The 17,931-nt window shown below is 46.0% G+C and overlaps 1 protein-coding gene across 6 annotated transcripts in view; it reads left to right on the top strand.

Moving 5' to 3' along the window:
- The window catches only part of ZNF516 (zinc finger protein 516), a 120,427-nt gene extending 112,159 nt beyond the window's left edge, over positions 1-8,268 (top strand). For all 6 annotated transcript variants that reach the window (XM_070630291.1, XM_070630293.1, XM_070630296.1 and 3 more), the window contains one exon: positions 5,395-8,268. In XM_070630291.1, coding sequence (XP_070486392.1) covers positions 5,395-5,454 — 60 coding nt within the window. In that variant the 3' untranslated portion in view covers positions 5,455-8,268. The remainder of the gene's footprint in view (positions 1-5,394) is intronic.
- The last annotated feature ends 9,663 nt before the right edge of the window (positions 8,269-17,931 follow it).

Raw genomic sequence — 17,931 nt, 5'->3', positions numbered from 1 at the left:
ACTAACATTAACTAATTAATATTTAAATCAGATTCTTTTCCTGTAGGCTTTCGAAGCTGTGAATCACGGGCTTTTTTTTTTTCCCCATACAACACTGTATTTGTGCAGAAATTATTTGCTGTGACACTTAAGGTTGATGCACTTTGAAAGATATATGTAAGAGATGCTAAATTATCTAATTGAAACAATATTTGGGAATCAGTTTTACAGTAATCATTGAATCACTCGTTAACAGTATTTACTGAGCACCTGCTGTGTGCAGGCTCTGTAATATTGGGGAGACAGGATGTTGGGTAGACAAGGTAAATATTTTTCCTGCTTTTATGGTTCTTAAGGTGCAGTGGGTATTTCGACGAGAAAACAGGGCACAGCGGTGCAGCACGGTGCTGTGGCGAGGGCCCTGGAGCCCAGAGCTGGGGTGTTTGAAAGACCTTCTGGGGGCAGCAGGGCAGGCGCTCCCTGCAGAGCGCCACTTGCCCCCCCCCACCCCCACACCAAACACCGATGGAAGAGCATGTTCTGTTACAGGAACGGCGTGAAGTTCAGCGAGACTGGAGGAGGGAGAGTGGTAGCCGGTGGGCTGAGGTGCAGGACACGAGCCGGGAGAGACCCTCCAGGCCTCAGTGCCCGTGCTGAGGATGTGCGGAGCCCAAAACTGGGGACGACTCGTCCGTGGCGTGTCTTTAGAGAGAGTGTCAGGTCAGAGGAGGTTGAAAGGGCTTTCCGGGGTTCCAGCCAGATGGCTGAGTGCCGCTTGGAGGCACAAGGGGAGTCCCAGTGAGACACAGAGGTGGCCCTAGCTTGGGTGCGGCCGGGGAAGAGCAGATGGGCATGGAGAGCTTTGGGAGGCAGCAGGACTTGGGGATGGGATGCAGGATGCAAAAGGAGGGGCGGGTTCACGTGGGCTTCAGGTTCTGGCTTAAGGCCCCAGCGCTGGGGAGGAGCAGGAGAGCAGGACAGAACCTGCTTCAGGTCAGGTTCCAGCCAAGCTGGAGGTGCCTCTTGGGATCTAGCCAGGGATGTCCAACAGGTGGCCGAGTAGGTAGGTTCCAAGTGGAGAAGAACGAGGCTGGCCAGGAAGATGTATATAACAGCTGCCAACATTTAAATTCAGTCAAGATCAGCTAATTCTGCTCTGAGAGACCTGAATAAGGTAAATATTAAGACATTGGCCTTTTGAGTAGACGGCTCTGACTTTGACTCTCACCTGAGTTTCCTCATCTGTAAAATGATGACAGCAGTATTGCTCACTTGTATCCTTGCAAAGGTTAACACGGAAGGGGACCGCGGGCCTGGCGCAGAGCACGCCTTCAGCGAGCTACCTGTTACTGTCAGGTATTCTAAAATGAACAGTTGTGCTTAATACCTGGAGGAGACCAGGCACGACGTGAGCATTTGTGTGGCGCACACGCAGGTGAACCTGTAGGCACGCAGACTCACGCCTGTGTAGATACGCCCCTCATAGACAAACCTGTCAGCAGGTTGTGCTGGGGACCCAAACCAGTGGCTGTTTCCTTCACCTGGCGTCTGCGGCTTTGTCAGAACCTGGCCCTGTGCTTGGACGTGCTCCGATCTGTCTTGTTCTCTTGTACAGACTAGTTGCCGGTTGCTCCTTAACGGGAGGGTACAGAAAACTGTTAGTTTGAGAAAAGTGTTGTCAGCGTAGACGTAGTTCCCTCCTCTCTCTCAGGCTGTGGACAGACTTCCTTTTTTGCAACCATATACAGCACCCTCCCTTACTTGGCCATATTAATATTTGAGTTTTCTGTGTTGGATAATTCTAACAAATCATAATGTGCTGTGGATCTCAGGGAAACAGTTCAGCAGGCATGAGGTCCAGGGACATATGCTGAAATTGATTAAATTCAGTCATGTCAGCATGGGCATGAACTTTGAGGAGAAATAAGATACTTTACTTTTGGTGCGTTGTGGATAGTGGTCTCTTTTCTGTGCGTACGCTGGTTAAGCCTCTTCTGCGTTCCGGGCACACACTTTCCGCGGGAGATCCCAGGGGCGGTCCTTCTTTATGAACACACTCATCTGGCAGGCAGAGTGGAAGGCCTCCTGAGTCCTTGGAAGTTAAAGATCTGGATTGAATAATAGGGTTTCTAATAGGTAGTTGGTGTCACAGTCTCTATTCTCTGGCATCTCATTCTTTTGTGTTTGTTATAAGGGTTTGGGCACTGGACGTGAGGGGCCATCTTCGAGAGTGGAGCCTCCATAGCTGTGGGTTAATCACTCCAGTCCTTGTTTGTGCTTATTGTATCATGAAGATACTTCTGATCATAAGCATAGCTAACATCCCAAGAAAAATTCTAAATGAGAGGAGGAGTTCATGCGTATTGTCATTTTTAAGATGCTTTGTCATATATTTAGCATGACTGAGTACCTGTTTAATTTCTAGTAATCATCAATATTCATTATTAGAAAAAACAGTTTTTTAAAAATAATATGCTGAAATATGGGTATCATTGTCCTATGGATGTTAGAGAAAAAAAACTAGGAGGTATTTTTTAGCATTATGGAGAAATTCTTTTTTCCATTATATTGTTGTTAAACATTAGAAATTAATGTTTAAAACCAAGGAAAATTAACCCTCTCTCCGCAACGCTCTGGTTCTGCGATTTAAAAGACCAGACCAACTTTTGCTGAAATATGAAATCTGGTGTTTGGATGTGTTTGGAGTCTTCGCCAGAATTAAGACTATGATTAATAGTTTATTTCTTATTATTCTCAGTGTTATTTTAAAGTAGTTAAGCTAGAGAAATAATTCCATTAGTCAAAATAACAGGAAATGAGAAAATAAATAGCAACCTAATTTGTCTCATTTTTAGCTATGGATGTTATAATACAAATGATGGAGAAATCACGTAGATTGGTATAGTTGAGTATATGTGTATCTGTTTTCAGTATCACTTTTATATTCTCAGCATCACAGATTGAATTTCAAAATTCAGCTCATTTGTCTAAGCAATTTTCTTGTAACACCAAGCAAACATCTTAAAACACATTACCCATTTTTCTTAAGTATAACATACTGTAAAAATTCATGAATACAACTAATGATTTATCCAAAATGACCCGCCATAATATGTGCCCCTGCTTACTTGTGGCTTATTGGGGACAGATTGTGGTCAAGAAGGTATTGTGTGTCGTGTTGCTAAGCATTTAGCGCCATACCACATGCAAGCCTCGTTCAGCAGGTGACCTCCCTCTGAAGGTGGAGAGGTTCCTGTGTGTCCTGTGCATACAGGCTTTTTGTGTGTCTGCCGTCCCTTGGCCCCCACACATGAGCGCATATACAGCCCCTTCCGTTATAAAGGCAGATGGGAAGAAAGTAGACCTCATCAAGTTCCAGAAGTCAGTATCCATCCTAGAACACTGAGATGGCTTCAAGAAAGAGAATATTTATTTCAGAATGACTGAAAAGCCCACAATTCACACAGCTACAGAAAAGAAAAGCCACGTTTTCTGAAAGTGTGCTTCTCATTTTCTGACTATTTCTTTGTAGGAGGTAAAAAACAACGTATGTGCTCAAAATACTGTGTGTCCATGTAATTTAAGCCTTTCTGTGGCTCCTTTCTTCCATGGCTGCATTTTCCCCTTCGCCTGGTTTCTCCAGTGAATGTCCCTTCATTTCTTAAAAGCCTGTGGGCCTGCCGTACTGAGTCATAGAGTATTGGTCCCAATGACTCAGTAAGGGAAAACCACTCTCTGAAAAAATGTGTTATTTGAACACATCCTGTCAGTTCTAAAGAGAAAGTGGGCATCTGTGCATCCAGATTTATGGACTAAATTTAACAATCTAGGTATTTGGATTATCTAGATTTTGCAGTTTTTATAAGTAAATTATTTTTAAAACTTTCGGGGCCCTGCCATGTAAAACTTAAGTCCTTTATGGAGAGAGGGCCATCTCCTCTTAGCTCCCAAGGGTCTTTCTCTCTCTGCCCAATGCAAGCTTGTGTTCTGGTCCAAAGGAAGGGAGAGCCAGGTGGGTACCTGGGAGTGTAGTCTGTTGTGTATATGAAATCTGGACACACACAACGCACGTGTTCCCCTGCATTCTTTGCCCACTTCATGGAATCACCGGCAAGTCTGTTTGCTTGTACGGTCACGTCCTAGGGACTTTCAAGGCCGGTCACCTGACAGCTGACAGTCTCTCCCTTGTATTTTCCTCTTGGTAAACACAAAGGCCGTCCCTTCCTTGAATGTGTCTAGAACTCATTCTGAATGAGGCCAGTTGACGATGAATCTCTCCACAGCGTGATGTCGCTGTGCGAAAATGTAAAACGTCTTTCTCCGTTTACTGCAGGAAACTCACCATCTACTTAAGGAAGTTTTATCGCATCTCTCATTCAGTTACTGTTTCCTACATTTCAAATAAACTGCTGTCTGCACCGCTGTGGTCAGCCCCGTACCCCCCATAAAATTTTGAGCATCTTTCTGACTTCCACCAGATGTCGACTGGTAGATGTCACGAACGCAGGGCCAGTTTTAAATAGGAGTTTTCTGAAACTATTAACGAAAGAGAAGCACTTAATTCATTATGTCAACCAGACTTCTCCCCGCCACTTATTTCTGGGGTTCCTATAGGCGTAGCTAGAAACCAGTGAGTTTTACATGAGAGCTCTATTTTATGTATGCTTGTTAATTTCAGGCGGTCGGTTTCACTTCATCAAGATTTTAGCTGGAGGTTAATGCAGTTAAGTAAGATTAATCTTGCTCTCTTGCTTTTGTCCTCAGATGGTAAACTCTATTGTTGAAACAGAGATGCTTCAAATGTCATTTGAGAGCGTTCTTTAAAAGCTGCAGGCTCACATTTATTCTCATTTTTATCTTGTAGTTCACTTGACTTTAGAATATCTCTTCTATTTTCCCAACATGGTAATTATTTATGGAGATTGTTGAAAGCTCTGGGGTTCTGACAGACCTCTGTGAGAGCTGCACTGTTTGTTTGTATGGCCCCCGAATTCAGACCTTGTTTTGGAACAGTCATTCTCATGGAGATCCGCTTTGTGCTGCGGAATGTTGCTGTTCTGAATCCTCTCCCAATCTCGCCATCTTTTTAACCTTTTCTCCCAAGCTGGTTCAGATGCTGTTATTTGCTGTTCTTGTGTGTGGAGTGGGGGGAGAGGTCTAATGATCCTTTCTAAATCACTGGCAATGATTTCCTAAAGCTGCCTCTGGAAGGCAGGAAGGCACACTTAACCTGTATCGTGCTCGGGCAAAATGAGTTCCAGCTTACGTCGGAGGTTTTTGCCGACCTGACGGGGTTGCTCTGTGAAGGTCCTTGTTTGTGTTCCTGGGTGTTGATAAGAAAATTAGTAAGAAAACTCCACTTAGAAACCAAAAGGCAGAAATGAGCTTTTCTGTTGTCTCCTTTTTCTCATCCAGGGGAGAGACCATTCTAACACGGATGCCGTCCAGACAGTGCCTCTCAGAAAGGGAACCTAAAGACACGTTTCCATCATACCCCGGTGCCCTGTGACAGCCGTCAGCAGTCCCCTCATGGATGCCCCAACAGTGACCCTGGCCACCCCTCGGAAGAACAGCTGGAGGACTGCCGATCGGACCCCTCCAGTCCTGGAGCCGCTGTGCTGGAGTGGAATCTGAAGAGAGATGCCTCTCCGTGTTAAATGTTTAAAAATAAATGAAGATGCTATACTCTAGAATTACATGTAGATATTCTATATGCATATATGTGCTCATCGACCATAGTCCCATATTTTTCTTAAAATAGACAGTGATATTGGCAGGCACAGTAGGAGCACAAGGCATCTATATTGTTCAAGACAAGTTTGAGACACTGGAAAAAAGATTCTTGTGTGTATTGGACAGAGTGAAGAAGCTAAGCACTGTAATAGAAACCGCCGACGTTCAGAAGGACTGTCGGGGTGATGTCAGAACAAGCAGAGGTGGAGTTGAGGTTGGCAAAGTGTTAATACTATGGCCTCTCCTTGTCTTAGTGGGTATTTAAAATAGTAAATGAAGAGAGGCAGGAGGTGGCCTTCAGGTGCTGTGGAAACCAGGCGTGATGGAGTAGGGGCCTCGACAAGACCCTCACTGTTCAGAGGTTCAGTCGCACCCCCCCAGGGGCTGTGTGCATTCCCCACGTGCTTGCTCCTGCTTTCCACCACTTGTACTCAGTGAGTCCGGCCGAGGAAACACGTCCGTGGGAATGCTTATATTCTGCTTCAGAAGAGAGAGCTAGTTGAACACTAAGAAAAGCAGGCTTCTTTGTTTATTCTCAGGACCTTTTTGTAACAGGGCTACATTCTGCAAACTGCTCACAAAGGAAGACTGCCTGTCTTAACAAATTCTCTAGCCACTGACCCCTCCCGATCTGGACCTGTTTTCGGAATGGCAGGAGAATCCCTGAGCAGATTGGGGGCCCTAGATCACCAGGTGCTGGGGCCCTGCAACTTTGTCCTCCCTCCCTGCCCTGCCTACCCCGTTCCGTCTGTCCCTGCACCACCCCAGCGAGTAGGTGTCTTTTCTTCTTGGGCCTGGGGACCTCCACAGGACGAGGACCTGCATTCCCAGCATGTGGGGGTCCCCAGGCCCGTGGTGGGGGTGGCTTTATATACCTCTTCCTCAGTCACGCAAATGCAAGTTTTTGTGGTGGAGGTTAAGGCCTGTGACAAAGGATCTTAAACCTTGCAGTGTATGCAGTGAACGTTGTATTCCACAGATATAAATATTTTCTTTTCCTATTACCGTGACACTGTGTGTGATGGTAATATTTCTGAGAGTTTCAGATTTTTGCACATATGATTTTATGCATTATCAAAAGTTACTGCTGCCTTGAATGAAAATGTTCTGTGAAATTTTTTGCAAAAGCTTTACTAGGTTTTTTTTAATTGTGAAATTTTGTAAAGGCAGGAAATGGATTAAAAACGAGCATGCTAAGTATATTTTTCAAAAAAGCAATAATTTTACATGTACAGAAATTATCCTAACCTTTAATACTGGTGAGAGCGACCGTTTACTTAATACAGTAATGGATTAGTGCAGTTTTTGTAGAAAATGGGCTTCTGATACAAAGACTTGTTTAAACACACACACACACACACACACACACAACCCTAAAGTGTGGTTTTCTTGTTCTAATGATTTGTTGAATTATTATATTATTATTATTATTGTTGTTGTTATTAGTTGATGTTTGGTTCTGGATTCTACTTGTTACTGAGTTTAAATTACTTGACGGTTCAGGTTACTTTGCAGCATTTGCAAACAATGCAATGTAACTGGCTAGCTTATACACACACAGGTATATATACATATATTGACATGATATATGTGTATATATATATACTTTTTTTACTTATTTTTTCCTGATACTCTTACACCAGATGTGTACCAGAATTATCTGTTGTGTTGGTGTCGTTAGGAATGTCTGTGCAGATACTATAAAGCGGCTGTAATTGACTGTTCTGTAAAGTTATTTTGAGCAAAGATACATTACAGAGATACATTCCTTTGTTCACCTTAGAAATCAAAATGCCTTTCTGTTGATTTATGTTGGATCATTTCGATAGTTTCCCCAAAGTGATAATTTCTGCATTTTCTGGCTTTTATTTTCTTGGTTGAAAGTGAATGGTGACAGTTCAGGAATGCACAGGGGCTAGTGATTCAGTCCTGTCTGTTTCTCTGTGTTTTAGTTATTAAAAGAAATTCTGTACCCAAAGTGACACGGAGGTGTCGTGTCCATTTTTATGTCTCAGCAGTGGCACGCGGGAGCCCAGCTGGCATTCCGAGCTGGGTGTGTCCTCCGGGAGACCTCTTCCCAGGGAGCCTGGTAGAGAAAAGGGGTCGTTCCCGGGGTCCGGTGGGCAGAGCGTGCAACTCGAGTCAGTTTAAACGTTCGTGTGCTGCACAGAGCACAGAAATAAGATTTTCACTTGATTACACAGACGGGAGGGGACCCCCCGAGAATGCTGTCGTCCGAGACAAGCTGTGTTCGGGCCTGATGTCGGTTCCTTTCTTCCACTGAGATCATCAGTATTGTATCGGTTTGTTAATGCGTTTATGTCAGTTCGACCATAGTATTTAATATGATTTGTGTTTTCTTATTTATTTAGCCAATATGTTTTGATTCGCTTTTTTTCGGATGATAATTTCCGCGTGATCTCTCCTGTAAGTCACCTTCTGACTGTTACAAACTTTCTACTACCTCTGCCAGTCTGCTGTTTCCTTGTTTCTTAACAGCATTTTTACAGTGTTGGCGTCTAATGTAACTTAGACAATAAAGGGTTTGGTTGTCTACACCGCGGCTTCTCCGTGTGTCTCCCCCGCCCCCGCCTGCTCTCCGACTGCCCCCGGCGCGGCTCTGCTGGTCTGGCTCCCTTGCTCGCCCTCTCCTCCTCCCCGCTCTCGTCTCTTACTCGTTGTTGAATTTCAAATAATACGCAAATAATGAGCTTATAGAAATCTTTCAGGTTATTCACTCATATTCCTTAATTTGAAGAATGAACATTTAAATTCTCTGAAAAGTCATCTTCTCTGGGAAATCATCAGCTGTTCTGTCACTTTTCTGCCTGGTCCCCGGAAGGTCCTCTGGCAATCTCAGATGGATAAATTTCACCTTGGTCCAAATGCAGCACAAACTTTCAAGCCAAGTGGACTTTGCCTTTTTGGTTTGGAAAAGTATTAAATGCTTTAACAGGTCTCCCCAATATTTACTTATTTATTTTTTAAACCAAGAAAGACACTGGTTTCCTGAAAAGAAGCTGCTCTAGGAAATTGACCTGGGAATTACACATGGCCACTTGGTAAGATACGAGAACGCTGATTTTGCCCAGTATGTCAAGAGCCATCTTCAAATTTGGCCCCTCTGTCACGTTGCATAAGGTTATATAAACATCTGTATAAAGGCCCAGGCACACGCAGATGTAAAACTCAGCACTTCGTTAGGATGTCGTGGTGGACACAGCGAGTAGCAGGTTTCGCCTCTCGGTTCCTTTCCAGGAGGCTGGCCCCAGGAGCTTCACGTGCTTTCCCCCAGGAGATAGCCTGTGGCTCCTGGGATGAGCGTCTTCTGGATCACAGAGGATGACCTAAGTTGTCAGTCCGTGCCTGAAAAACAGTACACCTCCTGGGTTTTCATAGCCCGACTCTCTTTACCAATATTCCTTCTTTAAAACAAGACAAATAACCACCCCAAACCCCGAGAGCTTTCCATAATGTGCAAGAAAGAAGAACCGCGTTTCTAAACTTTACCTTTCCACTCTCAAATGTCTGCGTGTCGGAGGTAGTGGCTGTTGCTTGACTGCGTTTAAATTTGGTGAGCTCTAATAGCAGAACAGTTTGTTCACTCGGCAAAAGACAAGAAAAATCATCCCAGGCCAGGATTCCAGTGATGGTGTAGGTGTCCCGAGCCCCGTAGCATGCCCGTGGGAAGTGACCGGGGGAAAATGTTCATTCTTCATCAACTTTGCTAATTATACTTTGAGGCAGTAAAATGCAAAAGACCATAGAATTTGTATTTCTTTTTTTAAATACAATTTATAACATTATATTTTGTACTCTTTATATTAGAATTTGTAACTAGATTGATGTATTTAACTCTATTTCTGAAAAAATAATGTTTCAGTTGTGTGATAAAAATATTTAGATAAAACATATTCACTCTATTGGAATTTGAAATCAATAAAAACATCTTGGAGTTCTTGAGATTTGTAAGACTTTTTCCCCTATTTCAGGAGGTGGCTCAAGCCCTTTGACAGCCTGTCTCCATCTGTGGTTTTTTATTTTTGTTGGCCGAACAGAAACCAAAAGGCAAGTGCTCTTTATTTATACAAGGGGGAGAGTTTTAGAATGATTCACAAGATAGTTTCATCTGAAAAGATGCCAAGATGGCCACAGTGTTTTTTCCGAATCTTCTGTGGACTCCAGGACATACACTGTTTTTTGGAGGGTGACTATGTATTTCTCATTCCCCGCCCCCCCCCCCCCGCCCCCCGCACATCTCTATTTCCCACATCAAATACACACACTGTTCTTATACTTGTGGTATGAGCCACACAGGACATACGGGAATGGACGCAGAAGAGATCCTGACTCAGATGAAATAATTGTATCGAAAACTTGGGGACGCAGAGAGGCTGGTACTGTGGGTTGCTATGGTTTACCGAGTAGACAGCAAACATATACTTGAGGCCCTCAGATGCAGGAACCGAATTTAAACTTAAAAAGAAAATGTGTTTTAAAGTCAAAAGATAGAACTATGTCTCAGTTGGCAGAACAAGGTAAGTACTTGAACGGGGCTCTCAAATTGTGCCGGGGTGGAAACTAGAGGGCCGGGCAGTCAGGAGGTGGGTTGTCCAGGCCTGTGCCTGAGTCTGTCCAGCAGGGTCACTGATGGCATGGTAAGTCCCTCCCATCCGTCCTCTCTGATGAGGACCCCGATTTGAGTAGTTTTCCGAAAGGCCTTTAGAATTTGTAGACAGAACCAGACCTCGTCGTAGGTGAGGTGTATGACTCAGTTTATTGAGATCCTCTCTCCTCTTGGGTGACACGAGAAGGGAGCCGACTCTAAATGAGGAAGCGGCAACACCAGCCTGTTTAACAGGTAGCTGACAGTTAACTGAAAAGCTGACAGGGCGTGTGGTGTGACAGAACAGTCCCCAGCCCAAATACCTACGTGTCACCTGATGTGGGGAGTTCCTTTCAGGTAACGTGGGCATATGACCTTCCTATGTCCAGACCCCAGACAGGCATTTCCCCAGTCCTCGGGTCTTGTACAAGGCTCCGAGCCCCTTCTCCAAGAAAACAGCTTTCATTTTCTGTCCACCTACCAGTCAGCGAATGGCGTGATGTTCTGCCCCGGTCCAGAGGTCCTCCTTAGCTATCGAGAATTAGACGGAAGGTGGCCATCGAACATTCGCCATGTCTGTAAATTGCCATATATACTGGGTGCCAGGACTGGGCATGGCTGTGCCGCTCACACACTGTAAGATCCTTATATAAAACCTGAAAATGAATCACTCCATTTATAACAGCACCTTGTTTCCCCTTCGTTTTCTTGCTGTTTGGAAACAACAGTGATGCGTTTCTAATCTGTGCTATTTGTGTTCTCAATCTTACCTTTTTTAAAAGGTGAGTTGTTATTCAAGAGATTAGCAAAATTATTGAGAGAAAATGTGAAATGCCCTGGTCATTGGCTGTGTGACAAGTTTGTGGAATGTCTGGTTTCCTCGCTGCCAGCTGATGCAGGACGCCACTGTAGGGCTTCAGGGCTGGGGCGGTCCTGCGGGAACCTGGACGCACAGGTTGTCACACACGCCTCCATCAGTTCCCTTTCTGGGAAGAGGAAGGATAGTAAAATGAAAATGGCAATGAGAATGCTCCCTTCTTTTTTTTTTTTTTCCCCCAACTGAAGAAGATACGGTGGAGGGTTGCATTTCAAGCCCTCTCTTGATGGGATGTTAGGTCTGCTAAGGGAAGAGAACTGGAGTAAACCTTTAACTCGGTTGGCAACGGTTCCAACTTTTAAAGGGCAAGAGGACTCTCGCCTTTTCTGTACCCAGAGGAGTCAATAGAAGAATATTCAGTCAGGAAACGTCATTCCCGCTTGGCTGAGCTTCCCCAGTCTCCTTGTGTCATGTTCCAGTTCTGGAGATTTATAGGACACGGTAACAGGAATGAAAAGGGGGGTTTCTTTTAGAGAAGAAAGGCTTCACACAAGACAGGTGAGCAGCTGTGAGGTATCTGGAGGTCTACCTTGAGAAATAGCGAGTCATAGCTTCTGGGTGCTTTGCACTGCAGAATTGTGGCTAGCGGTGGAAGGTGCACGCTGACTTTGGCTTCACGCACAGAATTCCCTGAGGCTCAGGCCGTTCAGCAGTAGCACGAGCTGCCTCTTGATCTGGCAGGCCTCGCCCTGGAGAGGTCCAGCAGAGCTGGACGTCCATTTTTGAGGAGATCAGTATACGGGTCCTTGCACAGAGAGGTAAGTTGGAACCAGATGAACACGCAAGTCTCCTCTGATAAAAGATTTCCAGCATCTTTGTAGAAATTGTACAGAAAGTTTTTGATGTTATAAACTCGTCCGGCAAACTCTGTGTGCTTGCCGTGGCTAAGTACAGCCCCAGATGCTGGGACAGAAAGTTGAACAAAATGGAACCCGCTCTTGGTGCTCCCACACGGGACGAGGAAGGCAGACATCCATGTGAGTTCTGATTCAGATAGACGTGGGCCACAGGGACGTGGATGGAACAGGGATGGGGTGCACTTGGGGAGAGATGTCAAGGATCTGATGAAATCAACCAGAGACCCACGTGTCACCAGGGCCAGGTGTCACCCGCATGAAATTTTTAAAACTATTTTATAAAATGGTTGGGGTAATTACTTGGAATTGAACCAAAATTTGCATCTGATGACAAACCGAGTTGACTCAGATAATCTATAAGAAGATGTTGATATGGGAGAGAAAAGTGACATGTGAATTTCAGTGAGGAAAAGCCTAAGGAAATATATTTTGGGAAATACCCCACAGTACATTTAGAGCATATTTTGAATTGTCAAATCTGACAGAGGAAAGGGACCGAGATCATTGTCAATTATTCCTTGATGACATTAACTCAAAGTGAGGCTTCAGGCAGAGAGATCAACAACGTGTGTATCAGCGGGCAAGATCCTGTGACAAAAAACAGCATCAACAAAATAGCCTGCCGTGGTATGGGGGTGGCGCGCCTCTGAGCCCGAGTTACTGTGTGAGTCTGTCATCATTAAAGTTCAAAGAACTAGAGACAAGCCAGCAGTGGGCGAGCCAGTGGTCAGGGGGAAGCCTGAAGATGAGACAAAAGGTGAGCCCTTTTAGTTAAGAAAGACAGAGGCCAGGAAGGACCTGGGTCAGACGGTTTCATGCAGTGAGTTGTCTCAGGGCAGAACCGGGTGACACACCTTTCAGTAAATTCAGAACAACAACAACAAAAAGCTCATGTTTAAAAGGACCGCCTGTGTGCCAGAGACTGAGGTAGATGTTCTCATCTGTTATCCCATTCCAGCCTCACAGCGCCCTTCAAAGTCGGCATTTACTCCATTTTACAGGGGAAAAACAGGTCAGCGAAGGGTGCCTTACCAAAGCAACATAGCCAGTAACTTGTGGACACAACCAGGGGTCCAGGTTGGTGGGGCTTGCAAATCCCAAACGCCAGATCGCGCTGTTCTGCCCTGATGCTGTGCAAGCAGGGTAGTAAAAATGATGATGCTTATGGGACATGTTGCCGCTTTCCAAAGCACCTGGACATCCATTGTCCTGTGGCTCACCACAGCGACCCTGCCAGGGAACGGATGTGGGTACTACCGCCCACATTCAAGAGATGGGTAGAGGACCATCACTGGATCAGAAAGGACATTTTGGAGTTGTGAGCTCTTGTTTCAGAGGGATCAAAGCTGCTCTGGTTGGCCTGATGTAAGTTAGGGACTAAGAGGCATAGGGATAAACACACTGGTTGGGATTTCTGAAGACCTGGTGCGATTCCAGTGTGTCATGTACCGAGTGTTCGTGTCCATCAGCCAGTTCCTCCCAGATTCAGTCTTTTCTTCTCTGTTGGTTCTTTCCCTTGTGCTTGAGACATCCTCTTCCCCAAACCACCACCAAATAAAAAACCTTCCTTCGGTTGGCCCTCTGATCCCTGTCCATCTACTGTGTGCTGTCGTTTCCTTAAAAGTCAGTCTTCTGAAGAAGCCGTCCACCGTCGCGTTACCCCTCCCCATTCCAGCTTTGAAGACCACCCCCCGCTTCAGTGAAATGTCTCATGCCAAGGTTGTCAAGGACCTCTTAGTTGAATATCGTGATTATTTTATTCTACATTTTATTCTAACTTTTCTGTGGGAAATTACACACACACACACACACACACACACACACACGTGTTCTTCATCATCCAGATTCAACAGTTACATTTTGCCAAATTTCATTGCTACCTTTTAACTTGTTGTTACGGTGTTTTGACTTGGAAGATTTTGAGTAATGTCCAGACGTCATGACATTCCAACCGTAAATACCTCCATGTGTGTCTCCCAGTGACACCTTCTTTAAAAACACAATAACAGCAATGTTGCATTCCTTCTATTTCTTGATCCTTCAATGGAATTTCTTCTCCAACCTCCCTCCTCACTTGACTTTCCATCGCCAGCCCGCCCGGTCTTCAGTCTCGTTCTCCTTTCCACGTCACTTTCCCTCTGTCCTCTAAAGGTTGGGATACAGGTCGTCTCCCTCCGCAGCGAGTCTGAGCCCCACGCTCTGGGACCACAACCACGCTCAGCTCAGCCCTGAGCTCTGGACGGGTCATTGGAAATGGTGTCCGAGACCCTTAGATGTAGCGAATCGTCTCTCCACTCCTGCTCCAGTGATGCCTCTCAGCAAATGGCATAACCAGCTACTCACTGGGTCACCCAGGGTGAAATCCACAGGCTCATCCTGACTTCTCCCTCCCTCTCCATCACGTAGCTGTCCATTCTGTGGGTCGGAATCTGGCTCTCCCCTCCACCCACTGCTCCAGCCTTGGTCTCCCTCTTCTTTGAGCCCTGAGGGTGACCACCACAGTCTCTCTGCGTGGGACTACATCCCCTCCAATTCACTTTCTCTGCATGGACACCACTGGAATTTTCTGGAAGACGTTAGATCTTTCCATTCCCTTGTTGAAATCTTTAGTAATTTTCCATTACCTTTAGAAAAATGCTGAACAACTTCCTGTGCCGTGTGAATCATCGTCACAAGACACTCAACAGCGTGCATTTCTTGAAGGTGCGTGGCTCCTGCCTCCTTTCTATGCCTTCTTTCCTCCAAAACTCCAGGCAAGGAGATGCCGCCTCCCCCACCTTTGCTGGCCCCCTCTCTTCCTGCAGCCCAGTCCGCTCCCAGGCTGGGCACATGCCTCTCCTCCGGGTTCCGCCCCCCGCATACTAGGTATCCCAGTGGTAGCTCTTATCACAGTATTTGGAAGTAAACAGCAAACCCTCTGCTTGTGCCTCTGGCTCTGAGCTGTCTGAAAGCAGACATTGCATTTCACTTCCATGGGCTGCTTTCAAGCCAGGTGGTTTCCTAAATGAACAGGTGACAGGCAGTGCCTCAGTCTCCACAGCCATATAGAGCCATCTCTGTCCCATCTCCCTCCCAGTGTTACTGTGGCAAACGGCATTATGGGCGGCATTTTGCAAACTTTAATGTTATATATAACCCGTAAGTTGGAATTACTTGCAAGAAACTTGCTTGAGTTACAATGTTTTTTTGAGAACCGTAAGTTGTCATTAAATAGCACCGTCTCTGTGCACCAGATTTTTCTTTTTTAATAGTATTGCATTTACAAATCAGGAAATTTCCATCGCTCATTTCCCACACTAGAAGCGAGTCATTTGGTCCTGTTCAATAAGTTTTTTTGGAGCAGCCAAAGATAGTTGGATTCTTTTCTCTATCCACAAAAGTGGAGGTTTCAGGTAGACCAAAAAAGCAAGCTGATGGCACTCTTAGTGAAATATAATGGTGTTTTATTAGTAGTATTAATTAGTAATTATTAAAGAAGAGCTTTTGCGCTGTCCATGGACAGAACGCTTCGTAAAGCCAAGGGAATGACCTCGGATGCTTCTGCCCTCTGGCCTGCTTTCAGATGTGCCTGCTGGAGACATTGTTTCAGCTCTTCACAGGCTCGTCAGAGGGAACACGTTAACTAACTTCTAAGCCTTCATTATAGTATGTTATCTAGCTCTTGCTGGGGCTTGTAAGTTAACTCAGCTGCTTCAGATGTCCTGGTCATTCTGAAGTGGAGGCTCCAAAAACAAAGGCTTTGGCTCTTGTCTTGGATGGGGAGAGTGTGGCAGTTCCAGCAGAGACCCAAGAAGAGTTCAGGGGGCTCTCCACTCCTTGCTGCAGGGGGTCAGGGCGGATTTTCTGCACACGCCTCTGCTCAGTGGTGGGTGCTGGACTGAGCAATAGATTTGGGGCAGGAAAGCATGGAGAGTGCCTGGCATAGGCTGCCAGGTGGGCAGGTGGACGGGCGGCTTTCGGGGACTCTGTGCATGCCTCTGGAAGGTTTTAGTGCCCGCCCTAGGAGATGGCCCTGCTCTGTGGTCCCCACGACATGTGTGAGCAATTCCCCAGTGTGCAGAGTGTGGGCGTGGGGGTGTGAGAGGGCAGGGCGGGCAGCTCCAGAAACCTGCTGCTTCCTGCTAACTTCCTAAAGAATAAAACTGGCTCCTGTCCCACAGTCGTCTTTGTAGCCTGAAGTCAAGTAGATGCCTGGGATTCATTAACACACACAGGCCAGGACAGCGCTCCTCAGGGCCTACTGTGATGCTGGGGCTGGCCTTGTGAGGTGGGCGCCACCTGTGTGGCCTGACTCATGCCGGGTGCCGGGGAGGCAGCGCGCACAGTGTGGCGAGCCCACTCGTAAACCATTCCCTCGGATCCCCGTGTCTTTTTCGCTTTCTGGACGCCTCCACTGGGTTTTCACATAGCCCTGTGGCAGGCTGACATATCGATGAGCCATGTAACATTTGATCCAGGATCATCGTCCATAAGTTTAAGATGAACGACTGTAGACAGAAAGTGAACTGTTGTTCAAGGAAATATCTAAAAGCCACACACCTCTTATGGATACGCATTAAGGTTTTGGTTAGGGATTTGCCTTAAGCTAGTTTTCAAATCAGACAGTTACAAAATTTGAAGGTTTGAAAACCCCTTGGAGACCATGTCGTCCAGGATCCCATTTCTACACACGGACACGAGGTCCAGTGGCTCGCCCACGTCTCGCCTGGGCTTGTGATCATCCACGGCTTTATTGTATTTTTATAATATCTGTCGACAAAAGTAATCCATAACCAATCTATAAATGAAAATTTGGGAGAGTTTATTCTGAGCTGAAATCTGAGGACCATGGCCAGGGGCCTTTCTTCCCGAAGGAAGACAGGGCACCGAAGAACTGGGGTGCACAGAGTGGTTATCTACCCCCAGAGAGGATGTTTCACATAGGATTGAAATGTCCCTTTTACAATAGTCATGAGACTGCTCTGTTGGCACAGCGATTGATGGAAACAGCAGGTAGGTCTGCTGTCTCGGTGAACACAGCAGGACACAGCAGGGTGGCAGGTCTGCTGTCTCGAGCTGGGTGGTCACAGGTGAGCTGGGTGGTCAAAGGTGAGTACAGCAATCAGTTCCTAGCCTAAGGAAAGATGCTTAAGGAAATGCCAATGTGGGGGAAAGTTGCACCTTTATCTTAAGGCCATTTGTTCTTGCCATAGGAAATGTTTTAAAGCAGATATGCAACGTGTGCTCAATGGCTCTGTCAGGCCCTTTTGGAAAAAACAGAGTCAGGCTGAATTAGGTTTACATCAAATGGCTTCCTCATATACTCCAATATGTCCTATTGCTTGCCATTTCTATTTGTCATATCACACGATGAGGGCTACGTTTGTCTTCCAGGTTTTATACTTGAAGCATCTTTGTTGTTTCCATTGCATCCTCTCTTCAGCTTCTGCCTCAGTTTTACATTCTTACTCTTCTCAATTTATTTTAACTTTCCCCAAATTCTCTCTTGTTTTATTAAGGAAATAGGAAACACAATGTCCCGGGATTCTTCAGCTAAAGCTTCTGTCGTATCTGATCCCTGACAAAGTGGATCTGCCCCAGGATTGTCCCTCGCAGGTGTCAGACGGGACGGCGGATGCGCAGTCTCCCCGACGCAGTCCCGCGGGGAGCCCACACGCTCGTCTCGCGCTGGCGTTTCTTTTCCCTTGCATTCATCCTTTTACCGCCCCAGTCACATGCAGGATCCGGCTAGACAGCAGAATCCTCAGCATTTCCACTCTATAACGTGTCCCAAGCCCAACCGCTGGGGGGGCACTCACCTGCCTTCGTCCCTTGATTTCTCTCCAAAAGCTTGTCGCCCTGAAGTTGCCCTCTCCCACCACTAGATGGTAGATGGGGGT

The sequence above is a fragment of the Equus przewalskii genome, chromosome 7 (assembly GCF_037783145.1).
Source record: "Equus przewalskii isolate Varuska chromosome 7, EquPr2, whole genome shotgun sequence".
NCBI lineage: Eukaryota > Metazoa > Chordata > Mammalia > Perissodactyla > Equidae > Equus > Equus przewalskii.
This window is presented reverse-complemented; position numbering and strand designations above follow the sequence as displayed.